The 22,178-nt window shown below is 44.3% G+C and overlaps 1 protein-coding gene across 1 annotated transcript; it reads left to right on the top strand.

Annotated features, from left to right (window-relative positions):
• Nucleotides 1-52: 52 nt before the first annotated feature.
• On the top strand, nucleotides 53-20,923 carry LOC128756788 (venom phosphodiesterase 1). Its single transcript, XM_053861453.1, has 25 exons — nucleotides 53-85; nucleotides 2,563-2,650; nucleotides 3,922-4,056; nucleotides 4,122-4,247; nucleotides 4,421-4,481; nucleotides 6,102-6,199; nucleotides 7,167-7,246; nucleotides 7,695-7,814; nucleotides 8,214-8,323; nucleotides 11,718-11,783; nucleotides 11,869-11,941; nucleotides 12,454-12,562; nucleotides 12,924-13,046; nucleotides 15,810-15,841; nucleotides 15,912-16,039; nucleotides 16,140-16,209; nucleotides 16,274-16,361; nucleotides 16,468-16,640; nucleotides 17,266-17,311; nucleotides 17,372-17,526; nucleotides 18,658-18,793; nucleotides 18,998-19,075; nucleotides 19,142-19,274; nucleotides 19,958-20,102; nucleotides 20,346-20,923. Exons 1-25 carry the CDS (start codon nucleotides 53-55, stop codon nucleotides 20,517-20,519), a joined length of 2,580 nt encoding a protein of 859 aa, XP_053717428.1. The 3' UTR covers nucleotides 20,520-20,923.
• Nucleotides 20,924-22,178: the final 1,255 nt, after the last annotated feature.

Here is a 22,178-nt window from a genome sequence, read left to right as displayed (position 1 = left end):
TTTTCTCCTGAAATCTGTCTGTCATTGATCTTTGCCAGCGGTCGGTGTGAGCATGCAACTGCCGCCGCACAGCCGGAAGATTCTCGTAAGTACGCATTCACTGTGTTTATTTGACTGAGGTCTGAGTTTAGCACCAGGAAAAGACGGCTGCCCACAAGTATATTATTTCAAATCTTCAAATGGAATACAAATGCCATTCGCAGTAACTCTAACCTGATGGGAATTCAAGTCAGCCTGACGTGGTGTTCCTGCAAAACATCTGTTTGCCAATGACTGTTTCGCATGTCACCGAAATGATGTTTGACTCAACTTATTTGGATGATGATGATGATGATGACTGAGGCAGGAGGGAAGTGTATGCAGAAACACTGGACACATCTGCATCCACAATGTTCCCTCCAGGTCATTGGGATGGGAACTTGTGAATCCCACGCTAACCTTTCTGAATGAACTGAATGGCCTCCAGAGAGAAGGCGCATCGAGTTTCCTCCTGGAGAAATAGATACCTGGGAAAAAGTTATGTCCGATCGCTCTTCCTGATGTTAGCAATGATTCAGAACGTAACACTGACTTGAGGAGCAGGAAGCTGCAGGTAGGTTCATGTATTTGGGATCTGCCGTAGGTGACGTTGAGATGACACGAGAGGAGGTGGGAGAGATGAGAGGAAGGTAACATACGCAGATCTTCAGTATAGAAGTAAGAATGGAGTGAGACCTGTTGCAAGACAACAAACTATACAAAACGTAAACAGCTTAGTAATGAACCGTCGCACCTTGTTATTTAAAGGACTTCAACTGTCAAATGCAGTGCAATGTGTAGTAGTTTGGGCTTCGAAAGATCAAAGGAACCATGCCAACATGATGTCATTCATGGTCTTCACCGTTCGTTCTGCGTTGCTAAATTGTCTTGTCTGCAACATACAACCAATCATGCAGCAGGATGACATCATCAAGCCCCCAAGCCTGTAGTTTGCTCTGAGAGTAGGTCACCAAAGAAACTCGCATGTGAACGCCTACTGATGCATCAGTTTGCCCTCCTTGTTGACAACTGGTGCATGTTGTGGTCCATTATCCTTGGAACTTGGGCCTGGGAACAAGATGGCGACATTCACGAAAGCTAATCTTGGGCGTGCTTTTTCCAAATATGTGGTTCTTCTGTCTTGCCATTTCTGTTGCTTCATTGCTACCAAACTTCCACTTCCCGCCCAGATAGCAGGACTTGTTGTTGTCATCAGATCCGCATAGGAATCAGACACACTACTCGATTCTGCACCAGATCTGGGCCGGATCCACCTGAGGGATATCCGGCCCGTAGTCAACTGCTATCCAGAATCTGACTGTCATATGTCGCCCACAGCCGAGCCATACCTGGGCTGCATCTGGACCGAAGGTGGCCCAGATCTGTACTTGATTCTAACTTGACCTTGCAACTCTGGGATCTGGCCCGCTTCAGATCCGACAAACAGATCCGTCGCACCAATTGTTCAAAAGGCTTGTTGTTTGGATTCGGGAACGTCCCAGATACATTTTGCTATCACAGTGTTTACACGGTGCGAAGACATCTTGGAATGTGATTTGTCCGACTTTCCAATGTCAATGAGAAACTACCTCTCGGGTGATAGCATCACTCTTCGCACCTCACTGTCTGGAACTGTCGCACTCTTCACTGATCAAAGAGCCGAGGAACCACAACGTGACCCTGATGTGCAGAGCTCTTTCATTTATTATTGCAGATGCTGCTCCACCCATTGTTTACCTCGCTCCAGGTGACGTCAAACAGTTCACCCCCATGGTGTCTCCTGGCAGAAAATGAACAAATGAATGGTTTGATCCACTCGCTAATGCCAATATCTAACTCTAAACAAACATCTAAGCAATGCCTCCTTTTGTGGCAGACGTGCTCCCCGATAAGCGCGACAAATTCGCAAAACGCTAGCACAGGATTGTAGCCACATGTTGGATCCTCCGAACACGAAAACATATTTTGACTCAAAGTTAAGACAACAGCTGTTATCGCAATACATTCCACCTTTTCTGTTTCCGCCTGTTCTGAAATCCATTTTTAGAAAAGTCGGGGGAAAAACCCACTTCTGGCCAGAGGAGTCATCTGTTTTTTTAAAGTAGCTTTCTCACATGAACTTCAACAGTGTGCGTGATGAGCAGGAGCTGAGGTCAGACCACTCTGCTGGAGGACAGAGACTTATTTGTGTCTGGACCTACAGCACCAAAAAGTCCCAAAAAAGTCCGGCCAAAAGTTTGGACACGCCTTCTGATGCAGTGTTTCTTTATTTTAACTACCTTCTGCATTGTAGATCCATACGGAAATACTGAAATACTCAAATACATGAAGCAGGATATATGGAGTAGTGTAGCAAAGAAAAAAAATGTGTTTCATATTTTAGATGACTCAAAGTAGCCACCTTTTACTTTGTTGGCTGTCTCACAGGGAGTTTCTCTCCGGTGATAAAGACGCAGTCAGACCTCATCCAGTTTTGTTGTACCATCTGGTGCTACTTTTGCTTCTGTTTCTGCAGTTTCTTCATGTGCGTTTCTGTGTCGACAGATCGGCCTCTTGGCTGTGGCCATCGTCACCATCATCCTCGGCCTTGGAATCGGTCTCGGAGTGGACCTGCAGAGATGTCGTGACAAAGGTGTCTTGAGTGATCATGTTTTGTTCTGGGATGGCAACAAAGAAAATACATCTATTCATCCTCATCTGCTTATCCATTGCCGGGTCGCAGGGGCAGCAGCTTCAAAAGGTCACAACAAATGCCCTTTCCCCGGGCAACATCCACCAGCTCAGACTGGGGGATCTGAGACGCTCCCAGGCCAGTGAAGAGATATAGTCCCTCCACCTGGTCCTGGGTCGACCCCTCGGTCTCTTCCCCGCTGGCCGTGCCTGAAACACCTCTAAAGGGAGGACTCCAGGGGGCGTCCTCATGAGATGCCACCTCAACTGACTCCTCTGTACGCGGAGAAGCGGCTCTACTCCGAGTCTCTCCCGAGTGACAGAACTCTTCATGACCCACAGCTCATGACCATAGCTGAAGGTCGGGATGAAGATTGATCACCAAATAGACAGCCTTGCCTTTTGGCTCAGCTCTCTCTTACGCGTAACAGTGCTGTAGGGGGACTGCAATACTGGCCCTGCTGCGCCGACCCATCTCCAATTCTCTTACCCCCACACTCAAGAACAAGACCCCAAAAAAATATGAAAAAAGAAAACAACTACATAAGAAAGAAAACACAAATATTACCTTTTTAAATTCAACTTTTTTTTTAGATTTAAAACCGGAATTTTCACGTTTCTTCACACAATGCAAGACCGCCTTTCCTTCCAGACTTCAGATCCTTTCCCTCATTTTTTTTCTCACTTCACCGACTTGTTTCCTAGCACGTAACCCCTGCTACCTCCCTGTGGAGTCGTTCATTTATTAATCGTAAAATAATAAAATCATAAAACCATCCTAAACATCTGATACCGTCATAAAAGCACAGATTAAAGGACCCAGTGGAGCAACTGTCGAGTTAGGTGTACCTCACGTGTTGACAAGTCCGATCTGTGCTGACACGGGGTTATGTCGTTTTTTTTGTCTGGGTATAGAGAATCTTTTGTGAAAACACAGACGCACACACATTGGTAGGTCATATGTCTGCTTCCTTTTCCTTTTCTAGGAACGTAATGCAGGATATCGTACAACCTCTAGGTTCCATCAAAACATGGATAAAAGCGATGACAAAACAACCTTTAAATATCCTTTCCCCAGAACAGATGTTTGACTTTGACGCACAGCTGTGGTTTGAAAGAAGAAAGGAGAAAACAACGTAATCCTAGCCGTCCCAGAACCGTTCGTCTCACTGCTTTTATAGACGAGAGATAAAGATGTTTTTCTTAACTAACAGACACGTCACTTTATTTCAGTGGAACCTCAGACCTCCTGCGCCAACAGATGCAACCAACCATTCAACGGCAACAGCGGCGACTGCAGATGTGATGAGAACTGCAAGTCAATCGGCAACTGTTGCTTCGACTACCAAGACATCTGCGTGCTCCCGGGTGAGATGGATGACTGGCGTTGACCCGCCTGAGCTTGTCTCACTTCTGCTGTGACTGTGCCGCAGCCGAGCAGTGGGGGTGCACCAGGCTGCGCTGCGGAGAGACGCGCCTGACAAAGAGCAAGTGTCACTGCTCCAATGACTGTCGCTCACAAGGAGACTGCTGCACCAACTACCTCAGCGTGTGCCACGGTGAGGGCATCATGAGTGGAGCCAACGTAGCTGTGCTACTCTTTCCTTGTAAAATGAACTTCTAGGATCCAGTTTCCCGTTCAAACTACTATTGCTTTGTCTCCCGAAGTATAAGATTAGTATATTCTAGTGTTTCAGTTGTATTGACGGAGCGAATGTATTTTGTTCTGCAGGAGAGCCAGAGTGGGTGGATGGCGAGTGTGACGACTTGACGGAACAGAAGTGTCCAGCAGGGTGAGAAGCCATTGTCCATCAGTTGCATGATCTAGAGTGAGTGTGTAGCTGTCATTGAAATGCACCAGTACTGATGCCATTACACATAAAGTTACTTAGAGTGTTTTCATTTTTCCATATATATTGTCATTTGAACATTACTCAGATGTGATGGTCAGTCACCCATGTGTCCAGTTTTACCACAATTTTACAAAATAGTCATAAACTGACATTCATAAATGTGTGCGGCAGTAAAATGGTGTTGTTTGTGGTATTGGTGGCAAGTGCCCCTGCACAGTATCGGACCGATACAGGGCGGTCCGAAATGTGACAACTTGTCTTTGTGATGTTTTGGTGGTGGGCACTAGCGAGCGCAGGTTTTGTGTCAGTTGAGACCTGTCGACACTTGTAGTCAGACGTTTTCTTTTTAATGAAACTTAATTCATGACTTAACTTTGGGAAAGTGTGCTCGTTTTGATGAGGATTTTCATTTTAACAAAAAGCGCTGCTTTTTCAGTTGACGCTGTAGGTACCAAATGTGTCCTACTTGCCGCGGAGTGTTGACGTCACATCCGGCATATACAATTCATGAGGCAGAGGAAATTGAAATAAAGGATTTCAAGGCGCTTTCTACCGCATGCTTAGCATTTATTTCCACAAAATACGATGTCAGTCATGGAATTGTTTGCGACGTTTATGTCCGTTCTTCTCCGCAGTCTGCGGAACAATGCGCCGTAATTGGCTGACACGTACCGGTTATTGTTTTTACAACTAAACGACTAAAAATACCTTCAGATGTACATAATTATCTGCTGTGGAGTCTATTTTGATTTTTGTGTGATATAAAATAAAAACAATATCCCGTACATGTCACCCAATCACTACACATCTTTTGGCTAACGCGGAAGTGGTAGGACCGATTTGGCAGGGGTGAAAACTCCTTCATAGATGCATAGTTTCCCTGGTAAATGAATAAAAATGTATCTGGATATGTATAAGTCTCTACTGTGGAGAGTATGATGATTTCTTCGCAAACAATTTGATGACAAACGTCGTATTTTGTGGAAATAAATGCGACGCATGTAGTAGAAATCGCCTTGAAATCCTTTATTTCAATTTCCTCTGGCTCATAAAAACATTTAAAAAAATATATATATTCACACGCCGGATGTGATGTCATCACTCCACTGACTTGAAGATGTGACGAGAGATGTAGTCCATAGCAGGCAGGAGGTCAGGTGGAGGCGTGGCAGCGCTTCAGACGAAGGTGGTCAAAGATGCAGATGAGCTTAATGGCTTGAATTTGAGGGAGAAGATCAACCCAAAGCTGGAATAAGAGGAGGGTAGAGAACAAGGGTAGATAGTAGATTCTATGCACAGTCTATCAGAACACAATGGATTTGGAGAGTAGCTGACTGCTTCTTTGTTTGGACTTTCTTTGTTACTGTCTCTTTTTTAACTGAGTTTAAATACAACTAGAAAGGTCTGGGACGGCTCCAGTTTCACTGGAATCAGGACACACGCTTGCTCACAGTGTGAAGCTAAACAAGGAAATTTCCGAATCAGTTCCTGTGAACAGTGTGCGTCGGTTCTCTGGAGGCACCCAAGGAGAAGTTATGAAATCACTTTGTTGTCTTGCAGCTTCGAGCGGCAGCCGTTGCTACTGGTCTCGCTGGATGGGCTCCGAGCCGAGTACCTGCAGACCTGGAACGTCCTCAGCCCGGTTCTGGACAAACTCAGTCAGTCTTTGACACATTTAGGCCATAAAGTTTATACAAACTATCATTCTTAGCTCCAGTGCAAAGCGAATTGCTAACACAGAGCTTGAAAATTAAAGTGTTACAGACTCGAAACGTGCCAACATGGTTAACAGCTACCGATGTTTTAAAGCAGCCACTGAAAACCAAGGAAGTCAGTGCTGTTGAAGGCTAACATAGCTACATTGTGCACAGAGCTAACATAGAAGTTCTAGCATCTGGAAAAGAAGCCAGAAATGATTATGGGGCTGATTTACTAAAGGTTTGTGTGTCCGAATTTGCTTGCTAAACGTTACAGGTTGAGCTAAATGAATGGAGCTAGTGATTAATAGGCATTTACAAATCGCAAATTGGTTAGCATCTGATAGCTGTTAGCACTTTGAATGTTGGGAGAATGGGATACTACAATAGTAAAACGCTTTTTCAAAATCAATATAGATGGACTCAAAATACTTTTATTGAAAAGTTAGATGGATGCATTATTTAAATTCATTCATATTACAGAAATGAAACCTGTTTTTTTCCCATGGTGAAGTGACTTTGCAACCCACTCTTGAGTCCTGACTAGCGATGGCACAAAACAGCATTTTCACATCTGATGCCGCAGCCTTGACCTTCTGCTTGTCACTCACAAATGTTCATAGATCTGAACTGTTTCATGTGCCTTTAACGCCATAAGTAAAAGTGCAACATGGCAAAAATTTTGAAAAAAATACTATCTTTGCTTTGACGGCTCTATGTCATGTCAAGTCAGGATATTCAAGATTCCTAAAAATACTGATCACCATCCCTAGTCCTGACCCACTGGTGAAGAACTACTGTTCTGGACGGTGAGTACACGGATCTTAGTAAATCAGCCCTCAGAGTAGTACCATCGCCGCTATGCTAACACACAGGAGCGACTCCAAGAGCCTAACTTCTGATCGTATTTTGTCTTCTCTCCACCCAGAGAAATGTGGAACCTCCACTCCGTATATGCAGTCGGCTTTTCCCACAAAGACCTTCCCAAACCACTACACCATCGTCACGGTAACCACACATCTTGCATCTGCAGGGTCATGACCATGAAGTCATGACTGCGTACTTGGACTTCTCATCCTGGTTTGATTCCATCTTGCCCTCACACGCATTCCCATGACAAAACACAAAAACAACACTTTGCTAACTCCATTCCATCAAATCTTCATCCGCCCCCCACTTTCCAGAGAACCTGAAGATATAAGACTTGCCAAGAACCCATTGAAATGAGTCACAGAGAAGCACAATACCTTAGAAAACCTGTGGGAAAAATGATCCTGTAAGCTACTGTAACCCAGGAGATCTGTCACTCACTACGAGATAACAACCTGAACCAAAGAATATCTTGATAGCAGTTGCGCAATGATCCCAGATTGGATTTATCATCTGATACGTGACTTACAGAAAGTAATGGACTGATCACATGGAATCACCTTGCGTTTCCCGGTCTGCTCTCCAGGGTCTTTATCCAGAGTCCAACGGTTTGATTGACAACAGCATGTACGATCCAGTCCTGGACGCCTCCTTCAGTCTCGGCAGTGACGAAAAAAACAACCCGGCCTGGTACCTGGGCCAACCTGTGAGTGTGTCTGGATCGTTATCTGCTTCTTCGTCATTTGACTCTTGATGATCCATGAGATCATCTTTGTAATGGGCGGGTGTCCATCACTGACTCACCTTTTACCTGGAACCTTTATTTGCGCCTTTATAAACAGGTTTAGTGGCCAGTTTGGTTCCAGACTTGCGTCAATGTGACTGACTCAGAGCGGTCTCCTCACCGTCAAGATGTTCTCGATTACCCTGGACACCAAGAGTCTGACGTTAAACGTGGTCTCCCTCCGAAACCCCCATTCTATTCCCGTCATTTGGTGCTGTCTGACGCTCTGGAAGAGTCTCGTTTTGATCCATTTCGAGACCACTCATCTGCAAACCACCGCGGTCAGAATTGCTAACAGTTGTGCGTGCACTTCTGCTTCAGGTCTGGCACACTGCGAAGTATCAGGGACTGAAGGCCGGGACTTTCTTCTGGCCCGGATCAGATGTCAAGATCAACGGCAGCTTCCCCAACATCTACCAAGAATATAATGGGTGAGAACGTCTGAAACACATTTTGAAACACAATTCCTTCTGGATTATATTTTTTTCTTAAAAAAAAAAGCAAAACAAACAAAAAAAAAATAGGGCAGAAGACTTTTACTTGTTTGTCAAGTTCTTCCAAAGTATTGGAGTGATCTGTTCACCAACCCTAAAGAAATAAGTCCCTGGGGCTAATGATGCCAACACATCCTCTCTCCCATGGCGTAATATATTGACTTTGGGAACGTGGACTTTTGCATCCTATACTGACGACAAAGGCAGCCTTCAGCGCTGCACGTTGATGCATAAAAAGCGTTCGAATGAATGGAGCGCCATCCCTTGGCTTACCCTACCCAACTTGTATTTTTTATTTTTTCATGTTTCACGTTGCTGTGGAAAGTGGAACGCACTAATATATCAACTTGCAATGCTGAAGGCTTCCATCAGTGTCAGTATAAGCTGCAAAAGTCTGCTTTCCCTGCATCAATATATCACACCATGGGAGTGAGGATGGGTCGATTCATCTGGACCACGACGACCCATCCACCACCACCACATTCACCACATGAAGATTGATCTCTTCTGCAGAACAGCTTTGTTTTTATTGTTTATTTATATATCCCTCAAAAACATCATGAGATCAACTGCCTGCTTGGATAGTAGCCAGAGAGTAAAAATGCGTTTCAAGAAGCATTTTAAAAATGAGCTGAAATCAGTTGATAGATTATATATATATCCGGGGTCGGGTCACGGAGGCAGCATTCGTAGCGAGGAAGCCCACACTTCCCGATCCGCACAAACCTCCTCCAGCTCATCCCCGGGATCCCGAGGCGTTCCCAGGCCAGACCGGAGACATCATCTCTCCAGCGAGTCCTGGGTCTTCCCCGGGGTCTCCTCCCGGTAGGACATGCCCGGAACACCTCTCCAGGGAGGCGTCCATCTGGATCAGATGCCCGAGCCTCCTCAGCTGTTTCCTCTCCATGTGGAGGGGCAGTGGCTCCACCCCGAGCTCCTCCCAGATGACCGAACTCCTCACCCTATCTCTAAGGGTGCGCCCAGCCACCCTGCGGAAGAAACTCATCTCAGCCGCTTGTATCTGCGATCTCATCCTTTCGGTCATGACCATGTCGATTTACCATGATGATGGTAAATCGACCTTTTCCCTCACTCGAGAACAAGACCCCGAGATACTTAAACACCACCACTTGGGGCAAGAACTCTCCACCGACCTGGAGAGAGCAAACCACCTTATTCCGGTCGAGAACCATGGCCTCAGACTTGGAAGTGCTGATCCTCATCCTGGCCGGTTCACACTTGGCTGCAAACCGCCCCAGCGCATGCTGAAGGTGTGTGTGTATATATATATATATATATATATATATAAATATATAATTGGTGCAATTGATGAAAAGGAAATCATTGCAAATAAGTACCTGTGCGATCTTCACAGTAGACAAAAGGCAAAAAATGGGAAAAAAATGTTTAAACCAATAAACCTCACATGTCATGTGATGAATTGAAACAATGTGTTTCACATCTGCGTCATGTTGCTGCGTTTGGCCCTGGTCTGGCTTTGGTGGAGCGAGAAGGCTGTTGTTATGAGCACAGATGGAACTAGTCAAATAAGCTTAGTTTCGTCAAGTTTCTGCTCGCACATTTGCCTCTCAGCTTATCTTTGCGACCCAGAGTGGAGCGTCAGTATCATACATGCGTAACGTTCTTGTCTTCCTGCATCATCTTCCTGCGTCAGCCAGAATCACTGTCAGATTTCAGTCAAGAACCATTCTCTCTTGTGGCTACTTAGATGGAAAAGGAAGTGTTCAGTGTATCAGTCATGTTCCCTTCAGGGTTCTGATGGTTTTGCTCTGTGGTGCTGAACTGAAACTCTGGACAAAAAGAGGCTCATGAACAGCTGCGATGCGTCACGGGACTTGAAGTGGGGACAGCCATTGATAGTCATTAATGAGATGGTACAAGAAATATGTGAGGCCCGTCCACTTTGTTTTCTTCGAAGAAACAGAGAAAGTTCTGTGCTGCATGCTGAGAGCGCAAGGCCCAAAACACTGTGCTCTAAAAATGTCATTGTCGACTCTATGTTGTCTTTTATGAAGTCAGGATTTACTGGGGTGAAATGGCGTGAATATCAATGGGGAAACCCCACCAATACAAACAAACCACCGGAAAGCAAATGACTTCTTTGTTTTCCACTCTATGATTGGCGGAAGTAACAATATAAGCGACAGATGAATGCACGAAAGAACCAACGGACAGTACAAGTGGGGAAAAGACTGTACGAGTGGGTGAACGGGCGGCGATCAGGCAACGGAAACAAACTGGCTAATGAAGAAGCAAATGAACAAAAAGTTGTACAAGTAGGCGAATGATAGAACAAGCAAATAAGTGTTCGAACGAACCATGGGACATTCATGAAAAACAAATGAAAGGGCAGACAGGGCAAAATGAGTCGGTGAACAGGCGAATGAACGAGAGTAGCAAATTGAATGATTTCGCAATGAAAACAGATGCACAAGTCAGTGGGTGATCACGGGAATGAGCGAAAGAACAAGCGAGTGGACGCCTTACCAAAAGGGCACACGGGCAGGAGATTGAACAAATGAACAAATGAGCAATACAAACTGAGGAAAGGACGTACAAGCGTGCGTACAATCGTGGGAAAGAATGAAGAAGCTGGTGAATGACTGACTGAAAGGACATACGAGCAGGCAAAAGAACAAACTGGTTAATGAACAAGCGAATGAACGAAAGGTTGTACAAGTAGGCGAATGATAGAACAAGCAAATAAGTGTTAGAATGAACGATGGGACGTTCATGAAAAACAAATGAAAGGGCAGACAGGGCAAAATGAACGAATGAGTCGGTGAACATGCAAATGAACGAACAGAAGCATCTACAAGTCACAAATTGAACTCATGATCGAGCAATGAAAACAAAGGCGTACAAGTGTGAGGGCAATCGCTGGAATGAATGAAGAAGCTGGTGAATGACTGAGTGACATACGAGCAGGCAAAGGAACAAACTGGCTAATGAACAAGCGAATGAACGAAAGGCTGTACAAGTGGGTGGGCGAACAAAGGAATGCACAAACAAAGCAGGTGACTGAAAAAATAAACAAACAAAAAATATACAAAAAAAAGGACACGGGAGGCAGGCAATTGAACAAATGAACAAGCGGTGAAAACAAACTGACAAAAGGACGTAGAAGCAGGGAAACAAACCGAGTAGCTACTGAACTAGCAAATCAATGAAGGAACGTACACAACAGCTGAAGGAATGAAATGAATGAAATCATAGGACGAAAGAGCATGATTTGTCACACAACTGTTTATACGCCGGTGTACGCTTCATGTTCAGCAACTCCCCTGGTGACTGTGTCGAACACTTTCAGGAGCGTTGAGTTTGAGGAGCGAGTCTTCACGGTGCTGAAATGGCTCCAGCTGCCGGAGGATCAGAGGTCAGTGGTGACTCCTGCCCGGAACCTCGAGACGCTGTTCATCTGCTGGTGATGATTCAACAATGGAGGTTGTTCTGTGGTTCAGGCCTGACTTCTACACGCTGTATATCGAGGAGCCGGACAAGTCGGGCCACAGCTTCGGTCCGGTCAGTGGAGGGGTGAGTAGATGGATGTGTGGGACTCGGGAGTCGGAGCTGGGGGACTCAGAGATGAAGAGGCTGAGGATGTGACTAGAAAGGATGAGGTCAGGGGGAGGATGTCGAGGAGTTGGAGAGGACCAAGCATGTTAGAGAGGAAGTCAACCAGCGACGGTCATGATGAAGAGGACAGGACTGACCAGTAGAAGACTCCACACCACTCTTTCTCCCGGGGCCCTCTCAACGTGTTAGCATGGCAGCGACAGCTCACTGTCTGCAGCTTTGTGACATCATTAACGTACAGTATACAACTTTGGCCGTAACACCATCACGTCAATATCTATTGTTGATACTGCGTCTGAAGTCCAACCTGGTCTGACAGCTTGAACAAGTCCATAAAGAAATAAAAATAATCAATGAAATAACTGGCTCTGGATTTGGATATAACACCACCAGATAGCGAGTTCAACGCAGGAGAGCGTCTGATAAACTTTGGACCAGCTGATATCACTTTCCTCTTCCTCCTCCACCAGGTGGTGCAAGCGATTCTGGGGGTGGACAGAATCATCCGTCAGCTCATGAACGGACTCAAGCTGATAGGACTCCATCGCTGCGTCAACATCATAATCGTGGCTGACCATGGTAACCGTGACGTCACTTCCTGTCTCACACTTAAGTCGCTTCCTCAGGTTGTAAAGCTGAACATTAAAACCCGGCAGCTGAGGAGATGGTGTTTGAAAATGGTGATCAAAATGAAGACAAAACGACATTTTTGATATAATAAAGGAAAATAACTATACATGATTCAAAAAAATCTCTTTCAACCTTTAACATAGTTTTATTAATTCCACTTAAATAATGAAAGTAGTTGCACAAAGCTAAAGAGGCAAAAACTATGCAGGAAAAAAATTGAAAAACTGAAAAAAAAGTCAAATTGGTCGTGGCATGTGAGATACTTTAATACTTTGGCAAGTATGAGTCACTGTTGTTAACTACCATCCAGGGATGGAGGAGACCAGCTGCGAGAGGACGGAAGATCTGCAAAGCCTGATCGGGGACGTTAGCAAATTTTGGGTCACACAGGGTCCATTTGGACGGATCAGGACGAAAAACAAAGATGACATCGGTGAGTGGGGACACACCCTGACTACGTGCTCTTGGGCACGAGACTCCTCGCGCATGTTTCCGACGTTGCTTCTTACGAGTGGATAAATGTTTATTGCAGTGAGGCTGCACCCAAATTACGAGCATTGTTCGGGTTTGTAAGGTCCTAGATCATTATCTGGCAGTGTTCCAGACCGGTTTGCTCCTCTGGCAATGTGGTTGGCAGCCAGGCTGCCAGGCCAGGATGCCTGCGGCTTTCACTGCATCCAAACTACTGGTGCCAATTACATAAAGTTTGAAGTTTTTTATCACGTTGTTATCGTCGGTGACTCATTTATTTTCTGAAAATGTTCAGACTTTACCGAAAGCAGCGATACACATCAGGATTCCACCCTTTATCATTATTTTTTAAAACGAATCTGAGACCCGCAGATGAAGATAAAAAAATAAATAAAAAAATCTGGCTCAACTAGTGGCAAACACAAGACGCAACATGGTAGTGCGTGGGATGATGTTGGTCTTGGGTGTTTGTAAATGGAAGAATGCACAAAGAATCTGGGAAGACAAATGCACCACCACATGATCTTCACTAAGGTTGCTGTTACGCCTTCGCCGCCACGTAGTAGCACCATCGTGTTTCCTACATCAGGGGTTCTTAACCTTTCTGATCCTGGGGCCCATTCGAGGAATAGAACTGATTCATTGGTGATTTCAGAATTTAATTTGTGTTCAATAACCACACATGTAAACAAACCAAAACCTTGAAACCATGTGATCAGTGCAAAGATATTAGTCATGGAAAAATCCAACCAGCAACAGGAGCAGGTGCAAGTCATGTTCTGTCGAGAAAATTGGAAAAACGGCATGACATGAATAATATTCTGAATAAATTAAATATTAGAAAACGTCTAAAATATCAGAAAATATTTTCTCTTCCATAAATGAATTCTAAAGAAGAGAACTAAAGTGTAAATGAAAGTATCGCCATTAAATGTTCTGATGAATTTTATCAGTTATTTATTAATTTAAATAAGCTTTTTCTGTTGGGGGCGCCATCACTTTATTATTTCCAATAACTTCTTCATAGTTGGTAACACAGATTTGCACCACTGCCACCATACCCACGTATGTGCATCAAAACTGAGCATCTTACCTATCAAACCCACTTAGCAACTTTTATTGTGAGAAAGCAAAACAATCTGGAGACTTTCCAAACCCGGTTGGCGACTTTTATTGTGAAAAGCAACACAATCCGACGACTTTGCGTGTATTAAAACTGAGCATCTCACGGCCCAGGGTTGTAAAAAAAAACCATGGGCCCCGGCCCTATGGTTAAGAATCACTGTCCTAAATTATTTGTGATCATGCAAAAAAATGAGGGCCACTTTGGCAGCTGTATTTTTAGAAACATGACTCTCTCCATGATGATTCTGGCTTCTGAGACTCTGTCCAGAGGAGTTGTCATTGCTCACACTGTTGTGTGAACCAGCGTCGTGCTTTTGGTGCATCTGAAACACGTCCATATGAGGTGAATATTAACCAAACTATTTCCTTAGTGTGAGTCAGTTGCTGAATAATATTTTCACACATCTGTCAGCAGAGAGACCCAGACCCACACACACTTCCCATCATTGAACCACAGCCGTGATCTACACCAAGCCCAACAGATCTGACGTTATCAGGAGCCAAACAAACCATAAAACACAGGGCAGTCAAATGATGACCCTGTTTCCAGACCATTCCAGACCTCCAACTGAGCTGTGCCGCTCACTCGCCACAGCAACTCATCAATGGTGTTTTCAGGAACCTTCTCTTTGGGGTGTCCAGTGAAATTAAATGTCAGTTAGAGGCCGAAACTCATAGAAATATCTGTGTTTGATCATCAATTACACAAGGGCACTGTTGCCAACTTGGCGACTTCGTCACAAAATCTGCCGACTTTTATGGTGAAATGCAACACAATCTGACGATTTTCCAAACCCTCTTGTTGACTTTTATTGTGAAAAGCGACAAAATCTAGCGGCTTTCCAAACCTTCTTGATGACTTTTATTGCGAAAAGCAAAACAGTCTGGTGAATCTCCAAACCATCTTGGCGAATCTGTCACAAAAGCTGGTGACCCTCTTGACCCTGTTATTGTGAAAAGCGACACAATCTAGCGACTTTCCAAACCATCTTGACGACTTTTATTGTGAAAAGAAACACGATTTGGTGACTTTCAAAACCCTCTTGATGACTCAAAAGTTGTCGACCAGCCAAAGCTTCCTGACGAGTTTTATTGTGAATAGTGACACAATCTGACGACTTTTCAAACTCTGTTGGCCACTTTCACTGTGAAAAGCAACGCAATCTGGCAACTTTCCAAACCCTCTTGATTACTTTTATTGTGAAAAGCAAAACAATCTACCGACTTTCCTAACCTGCTTGGCGACTTTTATTGTGAAAAACGACACAATTGGCGACTTTCCAAACCTTCTTGATGACTTTTATTGTGAAAAGCAACGCAATCTGGCAACTTTCCAAACCCTTGGTGAATTTTATTGTGAAAAGCAACTAACAACAAATTCAGATACGTTTTACAGTCTTTGACTTTGTGGAAAGGCGGTAAAAGCCATTGTGCAAGTTAGGCGAGCCCACCATCTAGCGCCATCTAGGACGGTCCTGAGGCGGTTCTGAAGGAGCGGAGCAGCATAAAAATCTACTGAATATTCAAGCGATGACGGAAAGACCGTGTAGCTGCTGGCGAGTTGTGTGACGCGCACTGAAACTGTTTGTTCTCCACACAGTTGACTGGCCGGAGCTAGTTGGAAAGATGGCGGTGAGTCTCTCATCTTCAGCACCGCCACTTTTTTTCTTGCTAAAGTTTCACGTTAGTTTGGTGTTTCCAGTGCAAAGCTCCAGACCAGAAGATCCGACCGTACCTGAAGTCCCACCTGCCGAAGCGCCTGCACTTTGCCAACAGTCGCCGCATCGAGGAGGTCAGCGTCCTGGTGACCCCCCGGTGGCAGTTTGAGAGGTGAGTCTGGCAGTCGACTGTTGCTAGCTGGAGACGTGTACGTGCTTTAATGGTGGACGGCACTACAAGCGTGGACTGACCCGGAATCTGTCTCCTCCAGCTTTCCCGGTTCACTGACCTTCTGTGAAGGTGGCGCTCATGGCTACGACAATGATGCCGACAGCATGAATGTGAGAACTCTGTTCTCTGTCTGTGGTGAGCCCAACTTGCCAACGTTCCTGTCCTGTCCCTCAGGCTATCTTCCTGGGCTACGGACCAAAGTTCTGGAACCAAACAGAAGTCGAGCCGTTCTCCAACATCGAGCTCTACAACCTCATGTGCGGTGAGTGATGATGATGGGTTGTTCACCCACCTTGTGCAGGAACTCACCACAGATATGATGTTTGTTGAGGATGACCTCACACTCCCTCCATCTCTGTCTGGTGCAGATCTCCTTCAAATTTCTCCTGCTGACAACAATGGGACCCACGGCAGCATGAACCACCTGCTGAGGATGCCCTTCTTCACCCCGGCGCCCCCCGCAGAGCAGAGTGCGCCACTGCAGTGTCCACTACAGGACCTGAATCCCCCTGAGAACCTGGGGTGTTCCTGCCCAGCTCTTGTAAGTTTCAACTTCACCGGTGACGTGGAGGATCTAGTGAAAGCAGATATTTTTCACCGAATCAATTGTGTGTTGCTAAGCAACGGCAAGGGATGGGAATTGATTCAGTTGTAACAATTCAGATTCTGTTACCGATGCTGCGTAACGGTTCGGTTCCTTGGCGATTCTCAATGGGAAAATAAAGAAGTAGGTCAGTTAGTATCAATGGATTTGGGTTTTAGATGAGAGCAACTCCACTTATGATGCCACTCACTGAAACCGTTTGGGTTTTTCAGGATCAAAGAGGATGTTGTTAAACTTGTTTGTCAGTTTACGGTGCACAAGGAGGGAAGAGGGAACTTGAGAAACTGTCATTTAGAGTTGAAAAAAGCCAGACAGGAATGAGGCTGGACTGGAACTCCTCAGTCACTTTTCAACTCAGCTCTCTATTGGTCCCTGCGAACCTGGACTCATGTGCTGTGTGGCTAACAATGATTCTGTGGTGCAGCGGTTACTGGATGTGTTTCCGTGGCGAGACATTGGAACTATCCAGATTTCCCAATTAAATGCAAAAAAAAAAAAGTTCAGGGGTTTAAAATGGCGTCCTGCAGAAGACAAGCGTGAACAGATCTCTTGGTCCTTTCAGGAAGACAACACCATCAACGAGCGACTGAATCTCACCCAGGCAGAAGGTAGGAGACAGCAGCTTCTGCAGTGACATGCAGATGTATCTGAGCGCTTCTCTGCTCCAGTGTCCGCTGCTGAGGCCACGCACTTGACCTTGGGTCGACCTCGACTGCTGCAGGCCAACCATGACTACTGCGTTCTTCACCACCAGGGCTTCGTCAGCGCCTTCAGCCACAGAAACAAAATGCCTCTGTGGACCTCCTACAGCGTGGACCAGGAGGTACGAGGCGGAACAGCTGATGCGGGGAAAAAACAAGTTTGAAATCACTTGTGTTCAGTGATCGGACTAGAGAGCACAAATCATTGAAATGATTCAGTAGCAATGGAAACCTCTCAAGCTCCACTGGACTGACTAGTGGCAGGCGGCTGAACTGCATCCTCTGGGCCGCAAGTCTGAGACCACAGCTCTACTGCGTGTTTAAGGAGCTTTGGGGTTTTGGGCCATAAGTATATAATCCATAATAATAATTAATTATATATTCATAATAATTACATTTATTTAGGGGCCTAAATCCATGGGGCCACATTATATTCTGCGTCTAATGTGAGGAGAGGACGAGTCAAAACACATGTAGGAAATAGGAAAAGGAAAAAGTGTAATAACACATGGGTAACATATCTTATGTCGTGGTATATTATTTAATTTAATATACATTTTATTTAAAGATAAAATGGAAGAACTTCCATTTTATAAAAAAAAAAAAAAAAGTTATGTTTATTTAAGGGCCCAATACCACGGGTCACTTTATATTCTGCGCCTAATATGAGGAGAGGATGAGTCAAAACACTTATAGGAAATAGGAAAAGGAAAAAGTGTAATAACACATGGGTAACATATCTTATTTGATTGTATGTTATTTCATTTAATATGCAGTTTATTAAAAAATTAAATGGAAGAACTTCTACTTTATATTAAAAAAAAAGGTTTTGTTTATTTTAGGGCCCAACACCACGGGGCCACATCATATTCTGTGACTAATGTGAGGAAATAGGAAAAACTGTAATAGCACATGGTTAACACATTTTATTTGATCGTCTATTATTTCGTTTTACGTACATTTTATTTAAAGATAAAATAGCAGACCTTATAAAGAGGTTCTTTATTTGTAGTTGAATTATGAGTAAAATAAAAAGCCACTTCATTACAAGCCGTTTTCTTCAATGTTTTATTTTGAAGGCCGTAAATGAACATTAAAGAATCATATTCAGAAGACATATGAAAAAGTAATGACCCTGGAAGAAACTGTGAGTGACAAACAGTATATTAATTGACTGTGGTTTCACTCCGGCCTCTGCAGTAGAGTTGGACTTTCATTTGACTCTCAGAACACTGAGTCCGTTGTCACTGCAGATGAGCTTGGATCGGTTGCCTCCAGTGATGGCGAACTGCCTGAGGCCTGACGTCAGACTTCCACAGCCACAGAGTCCCAGATGCGACGAGTACGACGGGGCACGTAACCTGACTTACGGCTTCCTCTTTCCGCCCAGTAAGACTGATAGAACACACATGTCGTCTTTTAGCGTTCTTCTGATGTTGTCCCACAGAACTGTCCTCAGACACCTCGGTGTACATGGAATGAAGCTTAAGCCCTTTCAGCCGCTCTGACTCATCAGCCCAGACTGACCTCGGTCAGAACATTCAAATGAGTTGCCGGGGAAGTTCTTCAGAAATTCTACTGTTGTTTTCATAGACCTCAACTCCTCTGCCGAGCAGCAGTACGACGCCCTTCTGACCAGTAACCTCATCCCCATTTACCCGCAGTTCAAGAGTGAGTCCTGACTTCTTCTGTATCACTGGTGACACTTGTCTGACCCGATTTCCTCCTGTCACTCAGAGATTTGGGACCACTTCCACAACTCCCTGCTCCCAAAATACGCTTCAGTGTTCAAGAACCTCAACGTTCTGACCGGTCCGGCTTTCGACTACAACTACGACGGACGAGCCGACTCTCCTGAGCAGATCCAACAGTGAGCCTGTTTACTTCCCCCGGCTCCTCTCTGTGCAAACAGTGTTCAACTCCTTCACTCCACTGTCTCTGCTAACATGGGCTGACCTGACGTTTAAACATTCACAGAAACACAACAACCACTACTCTGCACACAATTGCATTTCAGCTCATGCCAGGACGCTGACGTGTTTTTCGATTGTTGCGGCCAAAAATGTCAGATTTGTGAACAAATTGTGGTGAAAGTTACGACCATTTATGGCTCTGGAGCAACATGACGGGAAGTGAAGACCTTTGCAAATGAACTTGTAAAAAAACTAGTGTCAGTTTTTAGCCTGAAAAAAAAGCTCCATGCAGCAAAAATGTGCTTTTTCAAGTGCAAACACCAAAACAATAGATACATAAATGTCCATGCTAAATAAAAACGGATGATAAAATAAGTCCATGCAAGTAGTGAAGTTGAGACCACCTGACCCAAGACCAGTACAAGAGCATCCAAAGATCTAGGTGTGAGTCTGAGGACCAAGACTGAGGCCAAGACCAAACTAAATACAGAAGCAAGGAGCATCATTTGCCATATAGAATAATAGAGTATTTGCAGTCATTATCCTCAACCTTTGAGCCCACAAGATGGCGCTCTGGTCGACTCCAACACTGCCCCCAAGCAAAAGCATGTGAACCTCACTTCATTCTTTGGGTTTGCAGGTTCGTCTTTGGAACCAAAATCCCAGTCCCAACTCATTTTTTCATCGTCCTGACAAGCTGCGAGGAGCCGCTCGCCAAGTGTTCGGACCTTCAGTCGCTGTCCTTCCTGCTGCCACACCGCGACGACAACTCAGAGATTTGTAACGTGAGTCGAATTCACATGCTGCCAACAACCACTTCCCCCTACAGGCTTGTGTCCTCGTAGCATTGTGATGCCAGATGAAGGGAAGCCAACTTGGTTTTAAAATGAAATAGAATTCTTACAAGTAGCAGCAAGTCCTTTCTGATTGAAATGCAATGTAATTTGAGAGTTATCATGAATCAGATAGGAGTAATATTTTACGATTTGTTGGCAGCTGGGGCAGATATTTCTGACCTGTTTCTGCAGAACATGGATCCTGAGTCCACCTGGGTGGAAGATCACATGTGGTTTCACCAGTGCCGGGTCCGAGACGTGGAGTGGATCACTGGTCTAGACCTTTACCAGGCCGGCAGTCAAGTCCTCAGCGAGCGCCTGCGGATGAAGACCCGGCCCACAGTCGCCTTTGGACCGAAACCCTGAAGACATTCTCCACCTAGTGTTGATTTTTAAACTTTGATCAGTGGAATTATTTATTTTGATGTTTTAGAGTCGGAGTATTTTTTCAGAGGACAATGATATCTCTACCTCGCTCATGTCTTTCGATCTCCTAGAAAATCAGATGCAAAAAGTTTGTGGTTTTTCCCAATGAAATATATTTATATCGTCGTTGTCTCAGAAATCTCTGCCATTATTACATGGTTATTATACGGTCAATTGCTCAACAGATATGAGATTAATTTCACTCCTATAATGGACCTCCTCCCTCTTCTTTGGATGATGCAAATCCTTTGAATTGGAACAGAACAACTTGGGACTCTCAAAAAACAAACACCTTTTCCTCGTGTGCTTCTTCTTTCTCCGACCTGCTACTTCAAGTAGCGAGACAGAACCACGGGAGCGGTCCACTAGAGGGTCCAGAAAAAAAGGTCACTGATCTCACTGGTCTCGCAACAGTCCTCATGGTCCAGTCTGGTCACTTCAAACCTTTCTTTCTTCATGTCTGCTGATGGTCTCCCGCCAAATTTTAAACGCCGCCTGAGTTTCGGCAAAATGCTCCATTAGAGACATTTTTTTACGATCAAACTCAAATCTGAATGAATGTTCGTCTACTGTGCATTGGTACAGCAAAGTCAATTTCTCGATACTAAACAGCAGGGCTGTGTATTGGTAGGTGTCTTGCGATACAATATGTATCCCGATACAGAGGGGTTGATACGATACGATATATTGCGATACTTTAAGTCCAGCATTTTTTTGTAATAAAAGGAGATAATGCAGTACAATATATGCATGAAAACAAATCCAACTTTATGAAGTCAGAGCAGTTAGACTTTCAGTTAAACATCGCCGTCCAACAGAGGAGTGAATCACTCATCAAAATAACTCCAGCGTGCAAAAAGAAACATATTAAACATGTCACCAATGCAGCAGCATATCCGAGTATGTATGTATTAAATGTTGATATATATAACTTGAAATATGAAGACAATATCACGCAATCAAGCATCGCGATATTTGAGCAAAACATATTGATACAATATCGCGATATCTGAGCGTATGGATATTTTATCACTCCCCTACTACACAGTGAGAGCACCTTACCTTTTTACGTTTGAGTTTTTTTCAACCTCATTTGAAAAGGTCTTTATTTTCCATTAGGTTGTTCCAGAATCATAAATAATCCCAGGTTTCACTTTTTTATATGTCATTCACACACACACACACACACATATATATATATATATATATATATATATATATATATATATATATGTATGTATATATATATATATATATAATATTTCCCCCCCACTCCAGTTATTTTATGTCCTCCAACGTGATTTGTGTTATACGGTCAAATGAATGTGAGAAAAACAGGGGGACGCCATTTGAGGGCAGTTTTATTTAAAACTGTGCTTCATTTCGTTTGATTCATTCAAAACCACGTCACATTACCAATGAACCACCACTCCAGGGCGTCCCTGACCACCTACATCACGAGCTTGGAATACATGGTCCAAGGGTCAAATCAAATGATCAGTGTTTTTTTGTGTTTCGACTAAAAGTCACAGCAATTTAGTCGTATCAAACGGAAACTCAATCGAGTTTGGATTGTAGACCCAATGTGCATTTATAAAT

The sequence above is a fragment of the Synchiropus splendidus genome, chromosome 4 (genome assembly GCF_027744825.2).
Source record: "Synchiropus splendidus isolate RoL2022-P1 chromosome 4, RoL_Sspl_1.0, whole genome shotgun sequence".
Taxonomy (NCBI): Eukaryota; Metazoa; Chordata; class Actinopteri; order Syngnathiformes; family Callionymidae; genus Synchiropus; species Synchiropus splendidus.
Note: the sequence above shows the minus strand (reverse complement) of the source record. Positions and strands in the feature narration are given on the sequence as shown.

Bases quoted from the DNA above. Each gene is read 5' to 3' on its own strand.
- LOC128756788 (XM_053861453.1), top strand. From the start codon at position 53: ATGCAACTGCCGCCGCACAGCCGGAAGATTCTC. The intron at 19,076-19,141 runs GTGAGTCCTGAC...CCTGTCACTCAG, and splicing joins CATTTACCCGCAGTTCAAGA to AGATTTGGGACCACTTCCAC. The intron at 19,275-19,957 runs GTGAGCCTGTTT...TTGGGTTTGCAG, and splicing joins TCTCCTGAGCAGATCCAACA to GTTCGTCTTTGGAACCAAAA.